Genomic DNA, 18,677 nt, shown 5'->3' on the forward strand with positions numbered 1-18,677 from the left:
ACCTATGAGGGTCTGAGAAAACACGTCCCCTGGGACAGATGATCCGGCGACAACCACCAAAGAAGAGAGTCTCTGGTCTCTTGATCCAGATTTATCTGAGGAGATAAATTTGCATAGTCCCCATTCCACTGTCCGAGCATGCAAAGCTGCAGTGGTCTGAGATAAAAGCGAGCAAACGGAATGATGTCCATTGCCGCTACCATTAATCCAATTACCTCCATACACTGAGCCACTGATGGCCGAGGAATGGACTGAAGTACTCAGCAAGTATTTAGAATCTTTGACTTTCTGACCTCCGTCAGAAATATTTTCATGTCTACCGAGTCTATCAGAGTTCCCAAAAAGGGAACCCTTCTCCGTGGAACAAGTGAACTCTTTTCTATGTTCACCTTCCAACCGTGAGTTCTCAGGAAGGACAATACTGTGTTCGTGTGAGATTTTGTCAGGTGATAAGTTGACGCCTGAATCAACATATCGTCCAGATAAGGCGCCACTGCTATGCCCCACAGTCTGAGAACCGCCAGAAGGGACCCTAGAACCTTTGTGAAAATGTTTGTCCAGGAAGGCAAACCTTAGGAACTGATGAGGATCCTTGTGAATGGGGATATGAAGGTATGCATCCTTCAAATCCACGGTAGTCATATATTGACCCTCCTGGATCATTGGTAAAATTGTAAAATTGAGAAACTTGTTTAGACACTTGAGATCTAGAATGGGTCTGAAAGTTCCCTCTTTTTTGGGAACCACGAAAAGATTTGAGTAAAACCCCTGCCCCTGTTCCAGTTTTGGAACGGGACAAATTACTCCAATGGTAGAGAGGTTTTATACAGCGTAAGAACGCCTCTCTTTTTATCTGGTCTACAGATAATCGTGAAAGATGAAATCTCCCTCTTGGGAGAAAATCCAGTTGATACCTGTGGGTCCCGATTTCCAATGCTCAGGGGTCCTGAACATCTCTTGCCCAAGCCTGAGCAAAGAAAAAAAAGTCTGTCCCCTACTAGATCCGGTCCCTTCATGCTGTCTTTGTAGCAGCAGTGGGCTTCTTGGATTGTTTACCTTTATTCCAAGACTGGTTGGGTCTCCAGACGGACTTGGATTGAGCAAAATTCCCTTCCTGCTTTGTAGAGAAAGAGGAAGCAGAGGGTACTCCCTTAAAATTTCGAAAGGAACGAAAATTATTTTGTTTACCCCTCATCTTAACAGATTATCCTGAGGTAGGGCATGGCCTTTACCTCCAGTAATGTCAGAAATGATTTCCTTCAATTCAGGCCCGAATAGGGTCTTAGCCTAGAAAGGAATAGCTAAAAGCTTAGATTTTGATGACACATCAGCAGACCAAGATTTGAGCCATAACGCTCTACGCGCTAAAATGGCAATTCCTGCATTTTTCGCCGCTAATTTAGCCATTTGAAAAGCGGCATCTGTAATAAAAGAATTAGCTAGCTTGAGAGCCCTAATTCTATCCAAAATGTCCTCTAATGTGGTCTCAACCTTCAGAGACTCTTCTAGAGCATCAAACCAAAAAGCTGCTGCAGTAGTAACTGGAACAATGCAAGCTGGGTTGTAAAAGAAAACCCTGATGAATAAATAATTTCTTTAGAAGACCCTCTAACTTCTTATCCATAGGGTCTTTGAAAGAGCAACTGTCCTCAATAGGTATAGTTGTACGCTTAGCCAGGGTAGAAATAGCGCCCTCCACCTTAGAGACCGACTGCCAAGAGTCCCGAATGGTGTCTGATATGGGATACATTTTCTTAAAATTAGGAGGAGGAGAGAACGGTATACCTGGTCTATCCCATTCCTTTTTTATAATTTCCGAAATTCTTTTAAGAACTGGAAAAACATCAGTGTAAGTAGGTACCTCTAGATATTTGTCCATCTTACACAATTTCTCTGGTGGTATCACAATAGGGTCACAATCATCCAGAGTCGCTAAAACCTCCTGAAGTAACAGGCGGAGGTGTTCAAGCTTAAATTTAAGGGACATGACGTCCGAATCTGTCTGAGGTAACATATTTCCTGAGTCTGAAAGTTCACCCTCAGACAGCAATTCCCTGACCTACTGCGTTTACCCTGTAACACTGGTATTTTAGATAACACCTCTGTAAGGGTAGTTGACATAACTGCAGCCATCTCCTGCAGAGTAAAAGAATTAGACGCACTAGAGGTACTTGGCGTCGCTTGTGTGGGCGTTAAAGGTTGTGACACTTGGGGAGAATTAGATGGCATATCCTGATTCTCTTCAGATTGAGAATCATCCTTAGTCACACTTTCTTTACCTAAAATATGATTTTTACATTGTAAGGCCCTTTCAGTACAAGAGGTACACAAAGTAAGAGGGGGTTCCACAATGGCTTCTAAACACATAGAGCAATTAGTATCCTCAATGTCAGACATGTTGAACAGACTAGCAATAACCACAATAGTCGTTAAACACTTTATTTATTGATTTCAATAATTTTTCAAAAAATGTGTACTGCGCCTTTAAGAAATAAAAAAGCGCACAATTTTTCCTAAACTGCCTAAAACGTTAAATAACGCAAACCAATTAAATAAATTTGTTCAATTGTGCCAAAAATTATTGCACCCTAAGAGCAAAGGGTGAGTTTAACCTCTAAAAGACATTGATATAAAAAAATATATTTTATGTGAAAAAATGACCCCTGCCCCTCATCACAGCTCTGCTGTGGTGCCTACCTGCCCCCAGGGTACTGCAAAATTACTCAACAACGATCCGGTGAACAGAACACAAGTTTAGGCCCAACCGGAGCTAATGCCTGCTGCCTTCTCAGTCAGAGTAAACTGTGCGTATGAGCGCGCGAAAATAGGCCCCGCCCATCATGGACGTCGCTCACATTAGTCTGTACAACCGCATGGGAAGCGGTTAGCAAATAAAGCCATGTGGTCCCCTTAAAAACATTACAGTAATACTGCAGCCATACTGATTATTTGTAATAAGCCAAATAAAAAACGTTAAGCTGCCTCTCCCAGTGTCTCTTTTATATATTGCTTTCAGCCCAGTACTATGTCAATTAAAGAAATAAACACAGGATTTTCAGTAATACCCTTTGTGTACAGGTCTACTGCTTACCCCTTCCCTTGCAGGGAAAAAATGTCAGCCAGTTCTGATATACCAAGTCTCCTCAGAATTAAAAGACTGAACATACCTCAATGCTGCTTGTAGCATGAAACCGTTCTCCACACTGAAGATTTCTCTTGTACTACCTTCAGAAGCTCTGTGGGAACCAACATGGATCTTAGTTACATCTGCTAAGATCATCAACCTCAGGGCAGAAATCTTCTTCCATATCTCCCTGAGGAAAATAGTACTCACCGGTACCATTTCAAATAAAAAAAACTTCTTGACTGAAGAATCTAAAACTAACACCTCACTTTACCTTTCTTCCTATTACTAACACAGGCAAAGAGAATGACTGGGGGTGGAGGGAAGGGAGGAGCTATATATACAGCTCTGCTGTGGTGCTCTTTGCCACTTCCTGTTAGCAGGAGGTTAATATCCCACAAGTAAGAATGAAATCCGTGGACTCGTCGTATCTTGTAGAAGAAATATGAATAACCAGCTTCCTCTTTTCCAGCTCAGTGGGACGTTATTCAGCACTTAATTTAACTAATTCATTCAGCCTTGAGTTGTGTACCTAATACTGTTTCTTTTTTTTACAGATTGGAAACCTGAAGCACAGGGAAATGAGAACAGATGTTGTTTTCAAGCCACTGTTATATCTGTTACAACATTAAATATTACTCTAAAAACAAAATGATATTCAAGTCATTTTTATGTATATAAAGTATTTATCACCAATTAACCACTGCATTGCACACGGTCTGTATAATATTTTTAAAATATTTACTTCAGTTGTTTTGCCAACAACATTTGCAGTGTTTTGTTGCTTTAGAGCAGCCCTGGAAACACCCATATAAAAAGCCTTGTTCACAAGCCAGATGTAAGCTTATTCTGATCTAAACAATCATTTTGTAGGTGCAAGCATGACGTTTGCCCTCCTACTCCCCTGAGACAAGTAAACAGGAAAAACAAGCAGAATAAATTATGAATATATCGCAGAAATAAAATGATCTGTACTGCATATTTATGATGCAGCCGGTATGGCTAGCACAATGGTGGGTTTGTTATGGCTGTGAGTAGACATGGTTTCCATTTCTGCTATATCTGTCCGATCTGAGGTTACTGCACAAGGATTTTTCTTCTTTTTTTGTATTGTAGTGTCCTGGAAGACTGACGAGTGGACAAACAATTTTTTTTTATTTTTATGCAAACTAATGTATTTTTAACTCGCAATACGTTGCCTAGTTTAACAAAATATTTTTTTATTATGAAAGTTGATTTTATAAAGTCTAGAAAGCAGATACAAAGAAACATGCTACTCTTATACACCATGATCAGATCAAATTATTTTATAATTTTTGTCCATTCATTTAAAGTAACAATATAAAACCATGAATAAAATAAGATTATTTAATCTTTGTTATAATTACCATGCTTTTTTAATTATATTTTTATTGGAAAATTCCAGGTGGTTGAAACCTATCGCATTGTCAGAAAAACAAGTGAATTGCTTTCCCAAATCATATATTCATGACCGTCACCTTCTAGTAGCTTGTGATGCAAGCAGATTGAATTGAAACTAATTTAAATATATGTGCCTTCAAATCTTTTATTAAGGCAAATTCATCCAGAAAACTATAAAACTCACCCCACAAAGCTTTCAAGCAAATCAATGTGCTTGCGATCGCTGATAAACTCGCCGATCATTTTCTTATCCAGCCTGGGGTTCTCGCGCAACCACTGCGCCACCTCATTGTTGTCCATGGGAGTTGCTAAAAGATTCTTCTCTTGCAGGAATTCAATTCCTTTCTTTGGTTTCTGGTTAAACTGTTCAGTTCCAGTTATAAGAAGCTTGACACAAAAACACAAGGTGACCAGGTGAGTTTTTTTAATTTTATTTACTGTCCTGTAGACCCGATGCCACAACCATTCAACATCACACACAATCAACCAACCAGGTTATCCATTGCTAGCAAAAATCTACATTGAGGAAAAGTTGAAATTAACCTATTTATTTATGTTGAGGAATGGATGGAAGGGGGAGACCTTACTGCTATAGGAATTAAGAACATAAAGTAATGTAGAAAAACAAAATTAAGCAAATTAAGTAAAACTGAAGATACAAGACTCTCTCTCTCTCTATATATATATATCTATATCTATATATATCTATATCTATATATATCTATATCTATATATATCTATATCTATATATATCTATATATATCTATATATATCTATCTATATATATATATATATATCTATATATATATATATATATATATATATATATATATATATATATATATATATATACACACATACTCAAAATTTCCACCAGCCATTAGTGCAGAATATACATTCCTATTGCGTCAAAAACACATATTTTGGGCTATGTGTTAAAACTATTATTTAAAGGGATATTATATACCCATGAAAGTGCAAGGATATGTTATTCCTATATGGCTGTAGAGACCCCCATTAATGGTTAGACTGCTACTTCTGAGAGGGTAAACTGGGCAGAGAGAGAGAGATTAAAAACGAAAAGTGAAAGTGGAGGAGTAAGAGTTAAGAGAGAATGGGGGGGGGGGGAGTAAAGAGATATGAGAAAGGGAGAGAGAGTGTAAAGAGAAGATATGGCCTGAGAGAGAAAGGGAGAGGGTAAAAAGAAATTGAAGAGAGGAGGGAGTTGAGAAAGACAGTTAAGAGCGAGAAGGGAGAGATGATAATTATTATTTTTAAAAAACAAAAGCTGTAAAATTTGGAGGTAGTCAAGCTCCAGAAATGTAATGTCTCTTTAGGCATTCTTCTAGTTTAGAAATCAATAGTACACGTATTTATTGAGTACTGGTCCAGATCCGTTTTAAAAACAACACACAACAGACAACCCCATAACAACACAGACGTACAATGAGCATTGCGTGTCCTTAAGGGGTTTTCAGCCCTTTAATAACAGGGGTCTCGCCACTCATTACTACATGCCTCGCTCTAGGGGGTATTTGGCAATATTAAAGCAAACTGAAAGTAGTGCTGTGCAGTATTTTTAGTTACCTTCTTCTTGCTCTTAATCTCAATTAATTCTTGAGCCGTTGGAAGAAAATTTGAGAAACGTTGAGGTTTTCTTGGGATCTTTTTCTCAGCTAAAAAAAGCAAATACATTACAAAATGATAAGTAAATAAATAAAAATCTTAATATTTTTAAGGTAACTTTTTTGTTGGAAAGAAAGCAAAACAAATTGAAAAAAAATGGTACTGATGGTACTGCAAAGAGGTCCAATGTGGCCCAATCATATGCTTGTTTAGTTGTGGATGCCATCAAAGACAAAATAGTTTATACCCATTCTTACTTTTCAGAGAATTATCTGGCGTGGTATTGCTACATAGATGATGTGTTTATCTTGTGGTGGGGACTGCCAGACAAATTATTAGCTTTTCAACAGGACAGAGAGACAGATTTTATTTTTGTGATTTACATCTAAATATGATTATACCAAAAACATAAATTATGCTTACCTGATCATTTTATTTTCTTCCGATGGAAAGAGTCCACAGCTGCATTCATTACTTTTGGGAAATAAGAACCTGGCCACCAGGAGGCGGCAAAGACACCCCAGCCAAAGGCTTAAATACTCCTCCCACTTCCCTCATCCCCCAGTCATTCTGCAGAGGAACAAGGAACAGTAGAAGAAATATCAGGGTGAAAAAGGTGCCAGAAGAATAAAAGCAAGACACCCAACACAAAATAGAGACGGGTGGGGAGCTGTGGACTCTTTCCATCGGAAGAAAAGAAAATGATCAGGTAAGCATAATTTATGTTTTTCTTCCTAAATGGAAAGAATCCACAGCTGCATTCATTACTTTTAGGAAAACAATACCCAAGCTATAGAGGACACTGAATGCTAAAACTGGAGGGTAAAATAGGCGGCCCATTCTGAGGGCACCAGCCCTGAAAACCACTACCCAACAAAAAAAACCCGCTTTGACCGAAGCCGAGAAAACAGTAAGGGAAAAAGCCCCCAAGGACACTGACCAGCAGATAGCACGGAAGCCTAGCTAGAGACCACAACTCAAACTCAACTGAGTCAACAGTCCTCCGGGAGACACCGTCGCCCAACAGTCGATCTCCCAGCTACACCTTTACTAGCGAAGGGAACCCCAGCCAAACTTCCAAAGGAACAAGGCAAGGAAGAATCAAATGGAAACCGAAGGGTACCATAAACGCCATAAAAGGAGAACTCTCAAATTAAACCAAGCTTGTAAGACCCAAATGGGTCCTGAAAACAATGGGAGGCAACACCCAATCCAAATAGAAACCAAAAGGTTTAAAACCAGGTAGAAGAACAGAGAAAGGTTCACACAACATCCTGCAAAGGATTGAACAGCTAACTAGCACACAATCAAGGCGCAAACAGCTGCAGCTGGTTTCAAAAGAGCAACCCCTCACTTGCCAGGCAGCAAGTCAACCAGCGTCTAGGGACAACTGAAAACGGAGACCAAACATCCTCCGAGCTAAGAAAACTGAAGAATTCAGGCAAACTTACATGTAGCAGACCCAGACAAAGGTAAACACCCGAGTCAAGAACACACAGCCATCCGCAGGTGCAATACAAAAGAAACAATGTACAGATATTGAAAGATGGTAAAAAAACAACAATCTGTTACAAATGGACTAAGAACTAATACTCTCTTTGTGGTTAGACCGCTGCCTTCTTTCAGTCTCTCCCCAGGGACTGTGGTTAAGATAGAATTGCAGTAGTAGATGGCGCAGGTCTTTAGGAATTAGACTCAGGTTGGATATGTAATCCCTCTGATCATAAAGAGAAAAGGGCTTGGCGTGTGTGAAAAAGCCAATTAATAAGAGTGCAATATACTCACTCCATAAGTTGCATGGTATCCGCTTGTCTGAAGTGTGCCACTCAGATGTTTGTTAGCAGTGATCCACAGAGGTTTGGTAAACTGGGAGCAAGATAAAACTCCAGTGAAAAATATGCAAAATCTGTGATAATACAATAAGTAGTAACTTACTCCATCAAAATAGGACTTCCGGCACTGTTTTTTTTTTACTTGTTTTATATTTGCTCTTGAAAAAGACGTTTGCATAAGTTGAAACGCGTTGAGCTAATAAATAATTTTTTTATCAAAATTGGAACATCATTTCGTTATTTTGCTGTGACAGTGCCGGAAGTCCAATTTTGATGGAGTAAGTTACTACTTATTGTATTATCACAGATTTTGCATATTTTTCACTGGAGTTTTATCTTGCTCCCAGTTTACCAAACCTCTGTGGATCACTGCTACCAGACATCTGAGTGGCACACTTCAGACAAGCGGATACCATGCAACTTATGGAGTGAGTATATTGCACTCTTATTAATTGGCTTTTAGACACGCCAAGCCCTTTTCTCTTTATCATCAGAGGGATTACATATCCAACCTTAATCTAATTCCTAAAGACCTGCGCCATCTACTACTGCAATTCAAAATGTAGAGTGCTAACCTCCACTACAAAAAGCACACTCTAAGCAACCGAACCGCCAGACCTACACAAAGGCCTCGAAAATAAAAGGAGAGCCTAGAACCTCGAGGACCAGTGCGCCTCCAAGATTCAAGAAGAACAACGGATCTCAGGACCTACCTCCAGCCGGGCCAACCCAAGCATCGGCAGGTCCGAAACCAGGGAACCAGAAAAACCCCAGCTCAAACAACAAGCGGAAAGATGGTACAGCCATTACAACAGTGCTTGGATGCCAACCCGAACACCACAGAGACAGTTGACAAGGCCGTAGACCTAGAGACCTAGCTAAAGGCCCAACATAGACTCAAGGCGGAGCCTGCAACTCTCCAGATGGACAGAACAACCTAGAGAGCGTATCTCTCTCCGAAATAGGTTAAACCGTCTGTCCCAACCTCTTGAAGACAGGAGAAGCCCTAAGATAGGGACCCCACTACCAAAAGAAGAATATAAGCCGCCCGACAAAGGGGGCCGGCAAAAGGGCCGGAAGGACAGAGCCCCTGCCCCCAGGACACAGCCAGAAGCTGAACTGAGAGAACAAATCTCTAACGCCCTGATCTGAAAGGAATCCCCTGAAGATTTTAACTTGCTAGCACCAGACAAGGTGCCATAGCTGCAGCGGTTTTTGCTAGCAGAGCAGCGAAGCCATCACACTAGATCAGCAAGCCGACCAAGGGAAACTGACCAATAGGCGAAGGCAAGCCCAAGGGGCATCGGCACCCAGAAAAACCTGCCAAATTTAATGGTACTCATTTATCGACCTCAGAAGGAAAAAGCGCTGAGTCGGCCCTGCCGTGACCTGAACCTGTGACCTTGTATCTTTTAAACAGGCTTTTTTATAGTAAGGGGATTTACCAACTGAGCTACCTCACCAGCCAGAACAAGTTCAACTAGCCCAAACATAAGACACAGCCCAAGTTTCCTGGAACTGGGGAACCCCGTACCAGCTCTAGATCCCAACAGTCCAGTACAACCCGCAATGGGATCCACAAAGGAAGCGATGAGTGAGAACCTCAGCCACCGGAAGAACCAGAGCGAGGAGGTCTGAGCCCCCCAAAACAAGAACTCAGAAGCTGAAATCCCCTGTCTGATATAAAAACCAGACCCCGGGAGATAACCATACAACGTCCAAAGTAAAATGGACGAGAAAAACTTGCAAGTCCCGCCAAAAGACGAGACCACCCTCCCTTAGCCAAGGAGCTAAGGGAGTAAAGACCAAAACAAGGTCACTAGAGATCAAGGGGATACCTCGAGGACAAAGTCCCTCGAACAAAGGCTAGTCTCCACATCACCCCCCTAAAATCAGAGGAGAAGATTAAAGAAGGATGGGGAGCATCCCCCATTTCTGGGGAAGAAACCCTAAACAGAGCTGGAGGAGACCACACTGCCCATGTCCCTACAAAGGAAACAATTCCCGCAGGGAACCAGGTCCCAGGGTAACGGACAACGTCCGAAATGTCTCAAGAAGAGAACCACAGCAGGAACAAGTCCAAGGACAATTCCAGAGCCTTAGAAGGCCAAACCGCCCAAAACAGCGTTAAGGAGGTGCTTAACCCCCAATCCTCCCAAGAGAGGAAAAAAACTCTAGGCCCAGAGAAAATTGGAGCAAAAAGAGTGACGCAGCGGAGCTCCACTGACCCGGTCAGATTGAAGGCTGAATAAGGACTGACACAATACTTCCTGCCATACGGATCCTTTTAGAGAGCTTAGCTGAACTTATAAAGAAAAACAAGAAAACACACAAATAATAATTGTGAGCACTCAGCGCCCCACCAGCCAGGCAGAACAGGCGCCACATGTCTGAATAAGCTACAGGACAGAAGATCTGAATCCCAGCAGGACCAGCCGCAGCTGGGGTCATAACTGTCAAGCTGCCTAAATCCTCCCTCAGAGAGGAAGGTAAAACAGACCAACATATGACTAACGTGTCCCTTAACAAACTTCTGAAGCAGCAAACAGAGAGGATTGATCCCAGAAGTTCCAGAAGGAAACACATAATCAAAAACAAAAGGTATCCTAACCGGATAAAAGAAAATAAGGCAACACGTAGGTTAACATCCAGGAAGAAAACAGGCATACCCGCAGGACCAGCCAAACGGAACCCTGATCTTCCAACAAAAACTGGGAAAGACCTCAATAAGCAGACAGTTTGTAGATTACGTCATACCTTCATGTCCAATGAGGTGAGCCATTCGAAGTAGAATACTGCGAATTCCCGTATCCATTAAGGATAGGATCCTTTAATAACTCAAAAAAGTGTCTGAGTAAAACGTGAAGATGCGCTATTCTGTAACGAAAGACACAACACTCAGGAACAGCTGCACCCGCAGGAAACTGTATAGACCCACCCAAGGCCGAAAGACCCGGGACAATCGGGCAAGAGCACAAACACAAATAAACGCCTGGACTTTGCAGACGCATAATCGCCAAAATATGTGAAAACGAAAACAAGCTGCAACCTCCAGGGGGGAACAAGCCGCCCTGTAAGGAGGGATAAACATAATCTGGGTTACCCGTATATGTAGTAGTCAGGATCAGTAGGGAACTCGCCTCTCGAAGGACAGAACCCCCAAAGGCGAATGGCTAAGCAGACCCTCTATTTCCCAAGCCCGAGGAACAGGGCGCTCTAATACGGCATATCGAACATAACTGATTGACCTGTGTCAACGGGGCCAATTCTTCACAAGTCAAAGAATCTGAAATTTGAACAGACTCAGCCTCAGAATCCTTCATAACTAGATTTAATAATATAAACTAAAAAACAAACAAACCGGCACCTGACACCCACAATGGCTGGGGCACTCACCACCTCCTAGAACCAGACACTAGCAGACTCTAATTTTTCAGTCGCCACACGTCAGGAATGCGTAAATAGAAGACCAGAACGTAAACACGTCCAGTCACAAGGTGAACCGTACAGTCCAAAAAGCGCGCCCAACCATAAGGTCATGTCACTACCAAAGGCCTTTATGTTCTAGCCAAGAGCACATTTAGGCTAAACGTATTATGCTACAAAGCCAAAAAGAGAGAGAGGTAGCCGAAGCCTTTTGACCTCTCCTCTGTCCAGAGTAAACGACAAACAGAGAAGAAGTTTGTCTAAAATCTTTAGTTGCCTGTAAGTAGAACTTCAGAGCACGGACCACGTCCAGATTATGCAAAAGACGTTCCTTCTTTGAAGAAGGATTAGGACATAATGATGGAACAACAATCTCTTGATTGATATTCCTGTTAGAAACAACCTTAGGTAAAAGCCCAGGTTTAGTACGCAGTACTACCTTGTCTGAATGAAAGATCAGATAAGGAGAATCACATTGTAAGGCAGATAACTCAGAGACTCTTCGAGCCGAGGAAATAGCCATCAAAAACAAAACTTTCCAAGACAAAAGCTTAATATCAATGAAATGAAGGGGTTCAAACGGAACACCCTGAAGAACTTTAAGAACCAAGTTTAAGCTCCACAGAGGAGCAACAGCTTTAAACACAGGCTTAATTCTAGCCAAAGCCTGACAAAAGGCCTGGACGTCTGGATTCTCTGCCAGACGTTTGTGTAAAAGAATAGACAGAGCTGAAATCTGTCCCTTTAGCGAACTAGCGGACAAACCTTTTTCTAAACCCTCTTGTAGAAAAGCCAATATCCTAGGAATCCTAACCTTACTCCATGAGTAACTCTTGGATTCGCACCAATATAAATATTTACGCCATATCTTATGGTAAATTTTTCTGGTCACAGGTTTCCGAGCCTGTATTAATGTATCAATAACCGAATCCGAAAACCCCCGCTTAGATAGAATCAAGCGTTAAATTTCCAGGCAGTCAGCCTCAGAGAAATTAGGTTTGGATGGTTGAAAGGACCCTGAACTAGAAGGTCCTGCCTCAGAGGAAGAGACCATGGTGGACAGGACGACATGTCCACTAGGTCTGCATACCAGGTCCTGCGTGGCCACGCAGGCGCTATCAGAATTACCGATGCCCTCTCCTGTTTGATCCTGGCAATCAGTCGAGGTAGCAACGGAAATGGTGGAAACACATAAGCTATGTTGAAAACCCAAGGGGCTGCTAACGCATCTACCAACACCGCTCACGGGTCCCTGGACCTGGATCCGTAACAAGGAAGCTTCGCGTTCTGGCGAGATGCCATGAGATCCAGATCCGGTTTGCCCCAACGACGAATCAGTTGAGCAAATACCTCCGGGTGAAGTTCCCACTCTCCCGGATGAAAAGTCTGGCGACTTAGGAAATCCGCCTCCCAGTTCTCTACGCCTGGGATGTAAATCGCTGACAGGTGGCAAGAGTGAGACTCTGCCCAGCGAATTATCTTCGAGACTTCCAACATCGCTAGGGAACTCCTGGTTCCCCCTTGATGATTGATGTAAGCCACAGTAGTGATATTGTCCGACTGAAATCTGATGAACCTCAGTCTTGCTAACTGAGGCCAAGCTAGAAGAGCATTGAATATTGCTCTTAATTCCAGAATGTTTATTGGAAGGAGTTTCTCCTCCTGAGTCCACGAACCCTGAGCCTTCAGGGAATTCCAGACTGCTCCCCAGCCTAGAAGGCTGGCATCCGTTGTTACAATCGTCCAATCTGGTCTGCGAAAGGTCATTCCTTTGGACAGATGAACCGGTGACAACCACCAGAGAAGAGAATCTCTGGTCTCCTGGTCCAGATTTAGCAAAGGGGACAGATCTGAGTAATCCCTGTTCCATTGACTGAGCATGCATAGTTGCAGCGGTCTGAGATGCAGGCGCGCAAATGGCACTATGTCCATTGCCGCGACCATTAAACCGATTACCTCCATGCACTGAGCTACTGATGGGCTTGGAATGGAATGAAGGGCACGGCAAGCAATGAGAATCTTTGATAACCTGGACTCCGTCAGGTAAATCTTTATCTCTACAGAATCTATAAGAGTCCCTAGAAAAGGAACCCTTGTGAGTGGTAACGGAGAACTCTTTTCCACGTTCACTTTCCACCCATGCAACCTCAGAAATGTAAGAACTATCTCTGTATGAGACTTTGCATTCTGAAAACTTGACGCTTGTATCAGAATGTCGTCTAGGTACGGAGCCACCGCTATGCCTCGTGGTCTTAGTACCGCCAGAAGTGAGCCCAGAACCTTCGTAAAAATTCTCGGGGGCCGTGGCTAACCCGAAGGGAAGAGCCACAAACTGGTAATGCCTGTCTAGAAAGGCAAACCTTAGGTACCGATAATGATCTTTGTGAATCGGTATGTGAAGGTAAGCATCCTTTAAGTCCACTGTGGTCATATATTGACCCTCTTGGATCATGGGTAGGATGGTTCGAATGGTTTCCATCTTGAACGATGGTACCCTTAGGAATTTGTTTAAGATCTTTAAGTCCAAGATTGGTCTGAAGGTTCCCTCTTTTTTGGGAACCAAAAATAGATTTGAGTAAAATCCTTGTCCCTGTTCCGATTGCGGAACTGAGTGGATCACTCCCATGATTAAGAGGTCTTGTACACATTGTAGAAATGCCTCTCTCTTTACTAGGTTTGTTGATAACCTCGAAAGATGGAACCTCCCTTGTGGAGGAGAGGTTTTGAAATCCAGAAGATATCCCTGAGATATAATCTTCAACGTCCAGGGATCCTGCACATCTCTTGCCCAAGCCTGGGCGAAGAGAGAAAGTCTGCCCCCCACTAGATCCGTCTCCGGATAGGGGGCCCTGTCTTCATGCTGTCTTAGGGGCAGGAGTAGGCTTTCTGGCCTGCTTGCCCTTGTTCCATGACTGGTTTCCTTTCCAACCCTGTCTGTAACGAGCAGTAGTTCCTTCCTGTTTTGGAGCGGAGGAAGTTGATGCTGCTCCTGCCTTGAAGTTACGAAAGGCACGAAAATTAGACTGTTTGGCCTTTGGTTTGGCCCTGTCCTGAGGAAGGGCGTGGCCCTTACCTCCCGTAATGTCAGCAATAATTTCCTTCAAGCCGGGCCCGAATAAGGTCTGCCCTTTGAAAGGAATGTTAAGTAGCTTAGACTTGAAAGTTACATCCGCTGACCAGGATTTAAGCCAGAGCGCTCTGCGCGCCTGTATGGCGAATCCGGAATTTTTAGCCGTAAGTTTGGTTAGATGTACTACGGCATCTGAAACAAACGCATTAGCTTGCTTAAGGGTTCTAACTTTGCTCAAAGCCTCATCCAATGGCTCTGCGCGAATCGCCTCTTCCAGAGACTCAAACCAGAATGCCGCTGCAGCCGTGACAGGCGCAATGCATGCAAGAGGCTGCAAAATAAAACCCTGTTGAACAAACATTTTCTTAAGATAACCCTCTAATTTTTTATCCATTGGATCTGAGAAAGCACAGCTATCCTCCACCGGGATAGTGGTACGCTTGGCTAGAGTAGAAACTGCTCCCTCCACCTTAGGGACCGTCTGCCATAAGTCTCGTGTGGTGGCGTCTATAGGAAACATTTTTCTGAATATCTGGGGAGGGGAAAAAGGCACACCAGGTCTATCCCACTCCTTACTAATAATTTCTGTAAGTCTTTTTGGTATAGGAAAGACGTCAGTACACACCGGTACCGCATAGTATCTATCCAACCTACACAATTTCTCTGGGATTGCCACAGTGTCGCAATCATTCAGAGCCGCTAATACCTCCCCTAGTAACACACGGAGGTTCTCAAGCTTAAATTTAAAATTTCTGAATCCGGTCTCCCCGGATCAGAACCGTCACCAACAGAATGAAGCTCACCGTCCTCATGTTCTGCAAATTGTGACGCAGTATCAGACATGGCTCTCGTGTCATCAGCGCGCTCTGTCCTTAACCCAGAGCTATCGCGCTTGCCCCTTAATTCGGGCATATTATATAATACTTCTTTCATAACATTAGCCATATCATGTAAAGTGATTTGTAAGGGCCTAGATGTACTTGGCGTCTCAATCCTACGCATCTCCCGAGCGGGAGACGCAGGTACTGACACGTGAGGAGAGTTAGGCGGCATAACTTCCCCCTCGTTGTCTGGTGAAAGTTTCTCTATCGGTACAGATTGACTTTTATTCAAAGCAATATCAATACAATTGGTACACATCGTTTTATTGGGGTCCACATTGGCTTTTGAACATGATGAACAAGCAGAGGATTGCACCCATTAGCAAAAGGATGATTAACCCCTCAATACCCAAAACGGATAAAACGGATATCAATTAAGATTTAACGCTTTTAATCACAGTCAAGCACACTGTCACAGATCTGCTGTGACTGATTACCTCCCTCAAAAATGAATTTTGCAGACCCCTGAGCTCTCTAGAGACGTCCTGGATCAATGAGGAAGAAGCAGGAAGACTGTGCTAGAATTATAACTGCGCAACAAGGCGCTAAAACAAGGTCCCTCCCACTCCTATCACAACAGTGGGAGCCCTGATATAACGGTTTCCATGCAGAAAATATATGTCAGCCATGTGGAAAAAAATCATGCCCAAAGAGATTTATCACCAAAGTACCTCACAAAAACGAATAACATGCCAGTAAACGTTTTATTAAAAAATAACATTTTCCAATGTCATGCAAAGTTATCACTAAGCCTGCTACCAGTCGCTACCACTGCAGATAAGGCTTAAGTATTATTTCAGTTTTAACAGTATTTTCTCAGTCAAATTCTAGTCCCTAGAAAATAACTTGACTGCGCATACATTTATCAGCCTGATACCAGTTGCCACTACTGCATTTAAGGCTGTACTTACATCATACGGTAACAGCAGTATTTTCTTAGTCAATTCCATTCCCAGAAAATAATGTACCGCACATACCTCATTGGCGGAGGACCCCGCATGCTATTCCCATTTTCTGAAGTTACCCCACTCCTCAGAATGTCGAGAACAGCCAGTGGATCTTAGTTACGCCTGCTAAGATCATAGAAAAAAAAACGCAGGCAGTTTCTTCTTCCAAATACTGCCTGAGATAGAAAAACAGCACACTCCGGTGCCATTTAAAATAACAAACTTTTGATTGAAGAATAGTTAAGTAAAAACTCCAGCTCCTCTCGCGACCTCCTTCTTTGTTGAGGGTTGCAAGAGAATGACTGGATATGACATGTGAGGGGAGGAGCTATAAAGCAGCTCTGCTTGGGTGATCCTCTTGCAACTTCCTGTTGGGATGGAGAATATATCCCATAAGTAATGGATGACCCGTGGACTGAACACACTTAACAAGAGAAAACAGGCTTGCATTTAAAACCTACAGATATGTTGTTATATAGAAGTAGTTATCACCGTCCTAGGGTGTTTAATAGTATACCACAATCATAATTCATGGAAGTTGATAGGATTGTGTAAGACAAGGACAATAAGAACAAAAAAAAAATGGATGGGAAGATAAATGTTTGTAAATAGAGGTTATGATAGATGTACATAGAGAAAATTAGGTAGGATCTTAAGTGCAAGGACCCAGTAAACGATACAAATACGGTGAATAGCAATAGGAAGCAAAATAACCTCCAAATTTGCACTTAATAACACATTAAGAAATCAAGTGTGCAGAATCCTTTAGAGAAATTGGTATATACTGCAAGAGGCTTGCCCAGACATTGGAGAATTCTCCCAGCTTCCAATGGCCGCTTATAGAAAGGAACACATGGTAGAATACTAGTGAGGGCTTACCAGAGAGCTGGCACTTTTACCTGTTTTGGATGTGCCCAGTGCCATAGTGTAATTAAAGGAGGGGAAATTTCCCATACATACACTGCAAAAAAACTTAATATTTGGTTATTATACATGCAATTTAATTTATGTGGTTTATGCTTTGAAGTGTTCATGTGGCTTTCTTTATATTGGAGAGACCAGGCAAAAGTTGAAGGATAGGATTTGCTAACAAACCCAGATATGACATTTTTGCCAAGTCCAGTTAATTTCCAGTCAATGTGGCATAAAGCAAACCAGTTAAGAGTTATGATCAATGTCCAAGCGAAGGTAATCGGTTAAAGGAGTTACTTTACAAGGAGACCAAATGGATATGGTGATTAAATACCCTTACCCCAAAAGGTTTAAACAGGAAATTGGATTTAATTCCATTAATTTAATATATGGATTTAATTTAATATATGTCTGTTTATTTCCCCTACTAGCAGTTAAAGGTAATTAAAATAAATAAATGTAGAAGATGTTGGTGATGTAAATTGGGCAATAAAACTCTGCATTGTTTTTATGTGGGAGCCCTTCTCAAAATGTCATATAGGGGTTACTGTGAATGCTATGTCAATGGATTATCTTCTCCCATGGACACTTGGGATAGGCCCACAGTTTTATGGTTATGGATTAAAAAAAGAACGGTGTGGTTTTTTTTGTTTGTTTTTTTTTACATATGAGCTTGACAAAACGTTACTATGCCTAATAAAGAGTATTGACAATTTTTAATCCAAGAGAGACACCTGTTCTTTTTAATTGTACAGATTTTTTGAAGCCTGCACTGGAGGGAAGGCTTTTTAGGGTGAGCACTGGGACAAAAAACAAGTTTATTTAAAAAATGTAATGGTAGAGTGCTGGTCTTTGGTTTTGAATAAGGAAGGCAGTAATATTCAGCAATATTTATTGCCATTCAAATTTGCACTTCAGCATTTCACTCATATCAGCTCTAGATTGGCTGAAGACATGACCACTGTAAATCCAAAGCCGATACTAAAGAAATGCATCGGATTGTAAATGTGAAAGGTGGTAGAAATGCTGAGGGCCTTCAGCACTTTGTAGAAGATGAACGCTGGACTTCTGAATAGTGTAATTTTTTTTGTTTATACTTCAAAACTCATTTATTTTCTTTAGAAAGGTAGAGCTTTTTGCATCTAGATGCATTCAGTCTGTGAAGTGCTTAAAACTTGCATAACTGTGTAAATAGAACAGCCACACAGTATATGGTTATATGCTGTTGTAAACAAACAATGGCAGCATAAAACCATATATGATAAAAGTTTATGGCAACACAGCATTACATGTTCATGGTATTCGGCAACACATCCCCAATAACCTATGTAATTGATAGCAATTACTTTCACGGGTGATCAAACACATAGAAATAACCTACATTGTAACATGCACTGCTCACCTCCTTCACTTCCATCCACTGACTCCTGAATTCCA

General features: G+C 41.9%; 1 protein-coding gene across 9 annotated transcripts in view; it reads right to left on the minus strand.

The window, feature by feature from the left end:
* GBF1 (golgi brefeldin A resistant guanine nucleotide exchange factor 1) overlaps nucleotides 1–18,677 on the minus strand; it is a 365,751-nt gene that overhangs the window by 70,407 nt on the left and 276,667 nt on the right. For all 9 annotated transcript variants that reach the window (XM_053691965.1, XM_053691964.1, XM_053691962.1 and 6 more), the window contains 3 exons: nucleotides 18,643–18,677; nucleotides 6,134–6,222; nucleotides 4,731–4,933 (listed from right to left, as the gene is read on the minus strand). The exon at nucleotides 18,643–18,677 is cut by the window's right edge and continues 103 nt beyond it. In XM_053691965.1, the coding sequence (XP_053547940.1) occupies nucleotides 4,731–4,933; nucleotides 6,134–6,222; nucleotides 18,643–18,677 (327 nt within the window). The remainder of the gene's footprint in view (nucleotides 1–4,730; nucleotides 4,934–6,133; nucleotides 6,223–18,642) is intronic.

Source organism: Bombina bombina, chromosome 9 (assembly GCF_027579735.1).
Source record: "Bombina bombina isolate aBomBom1 chromosome 9, aBomBom1.pri, whole genome shotgun sequence".
In the NCBI taxonomy this organism is placed as follows: domain Eukaryota; kingdom Metazoa; phylum Chordata; class Amphibia; order Anura; family Bombinatoridae; genus Bombina; species Bombina bombina.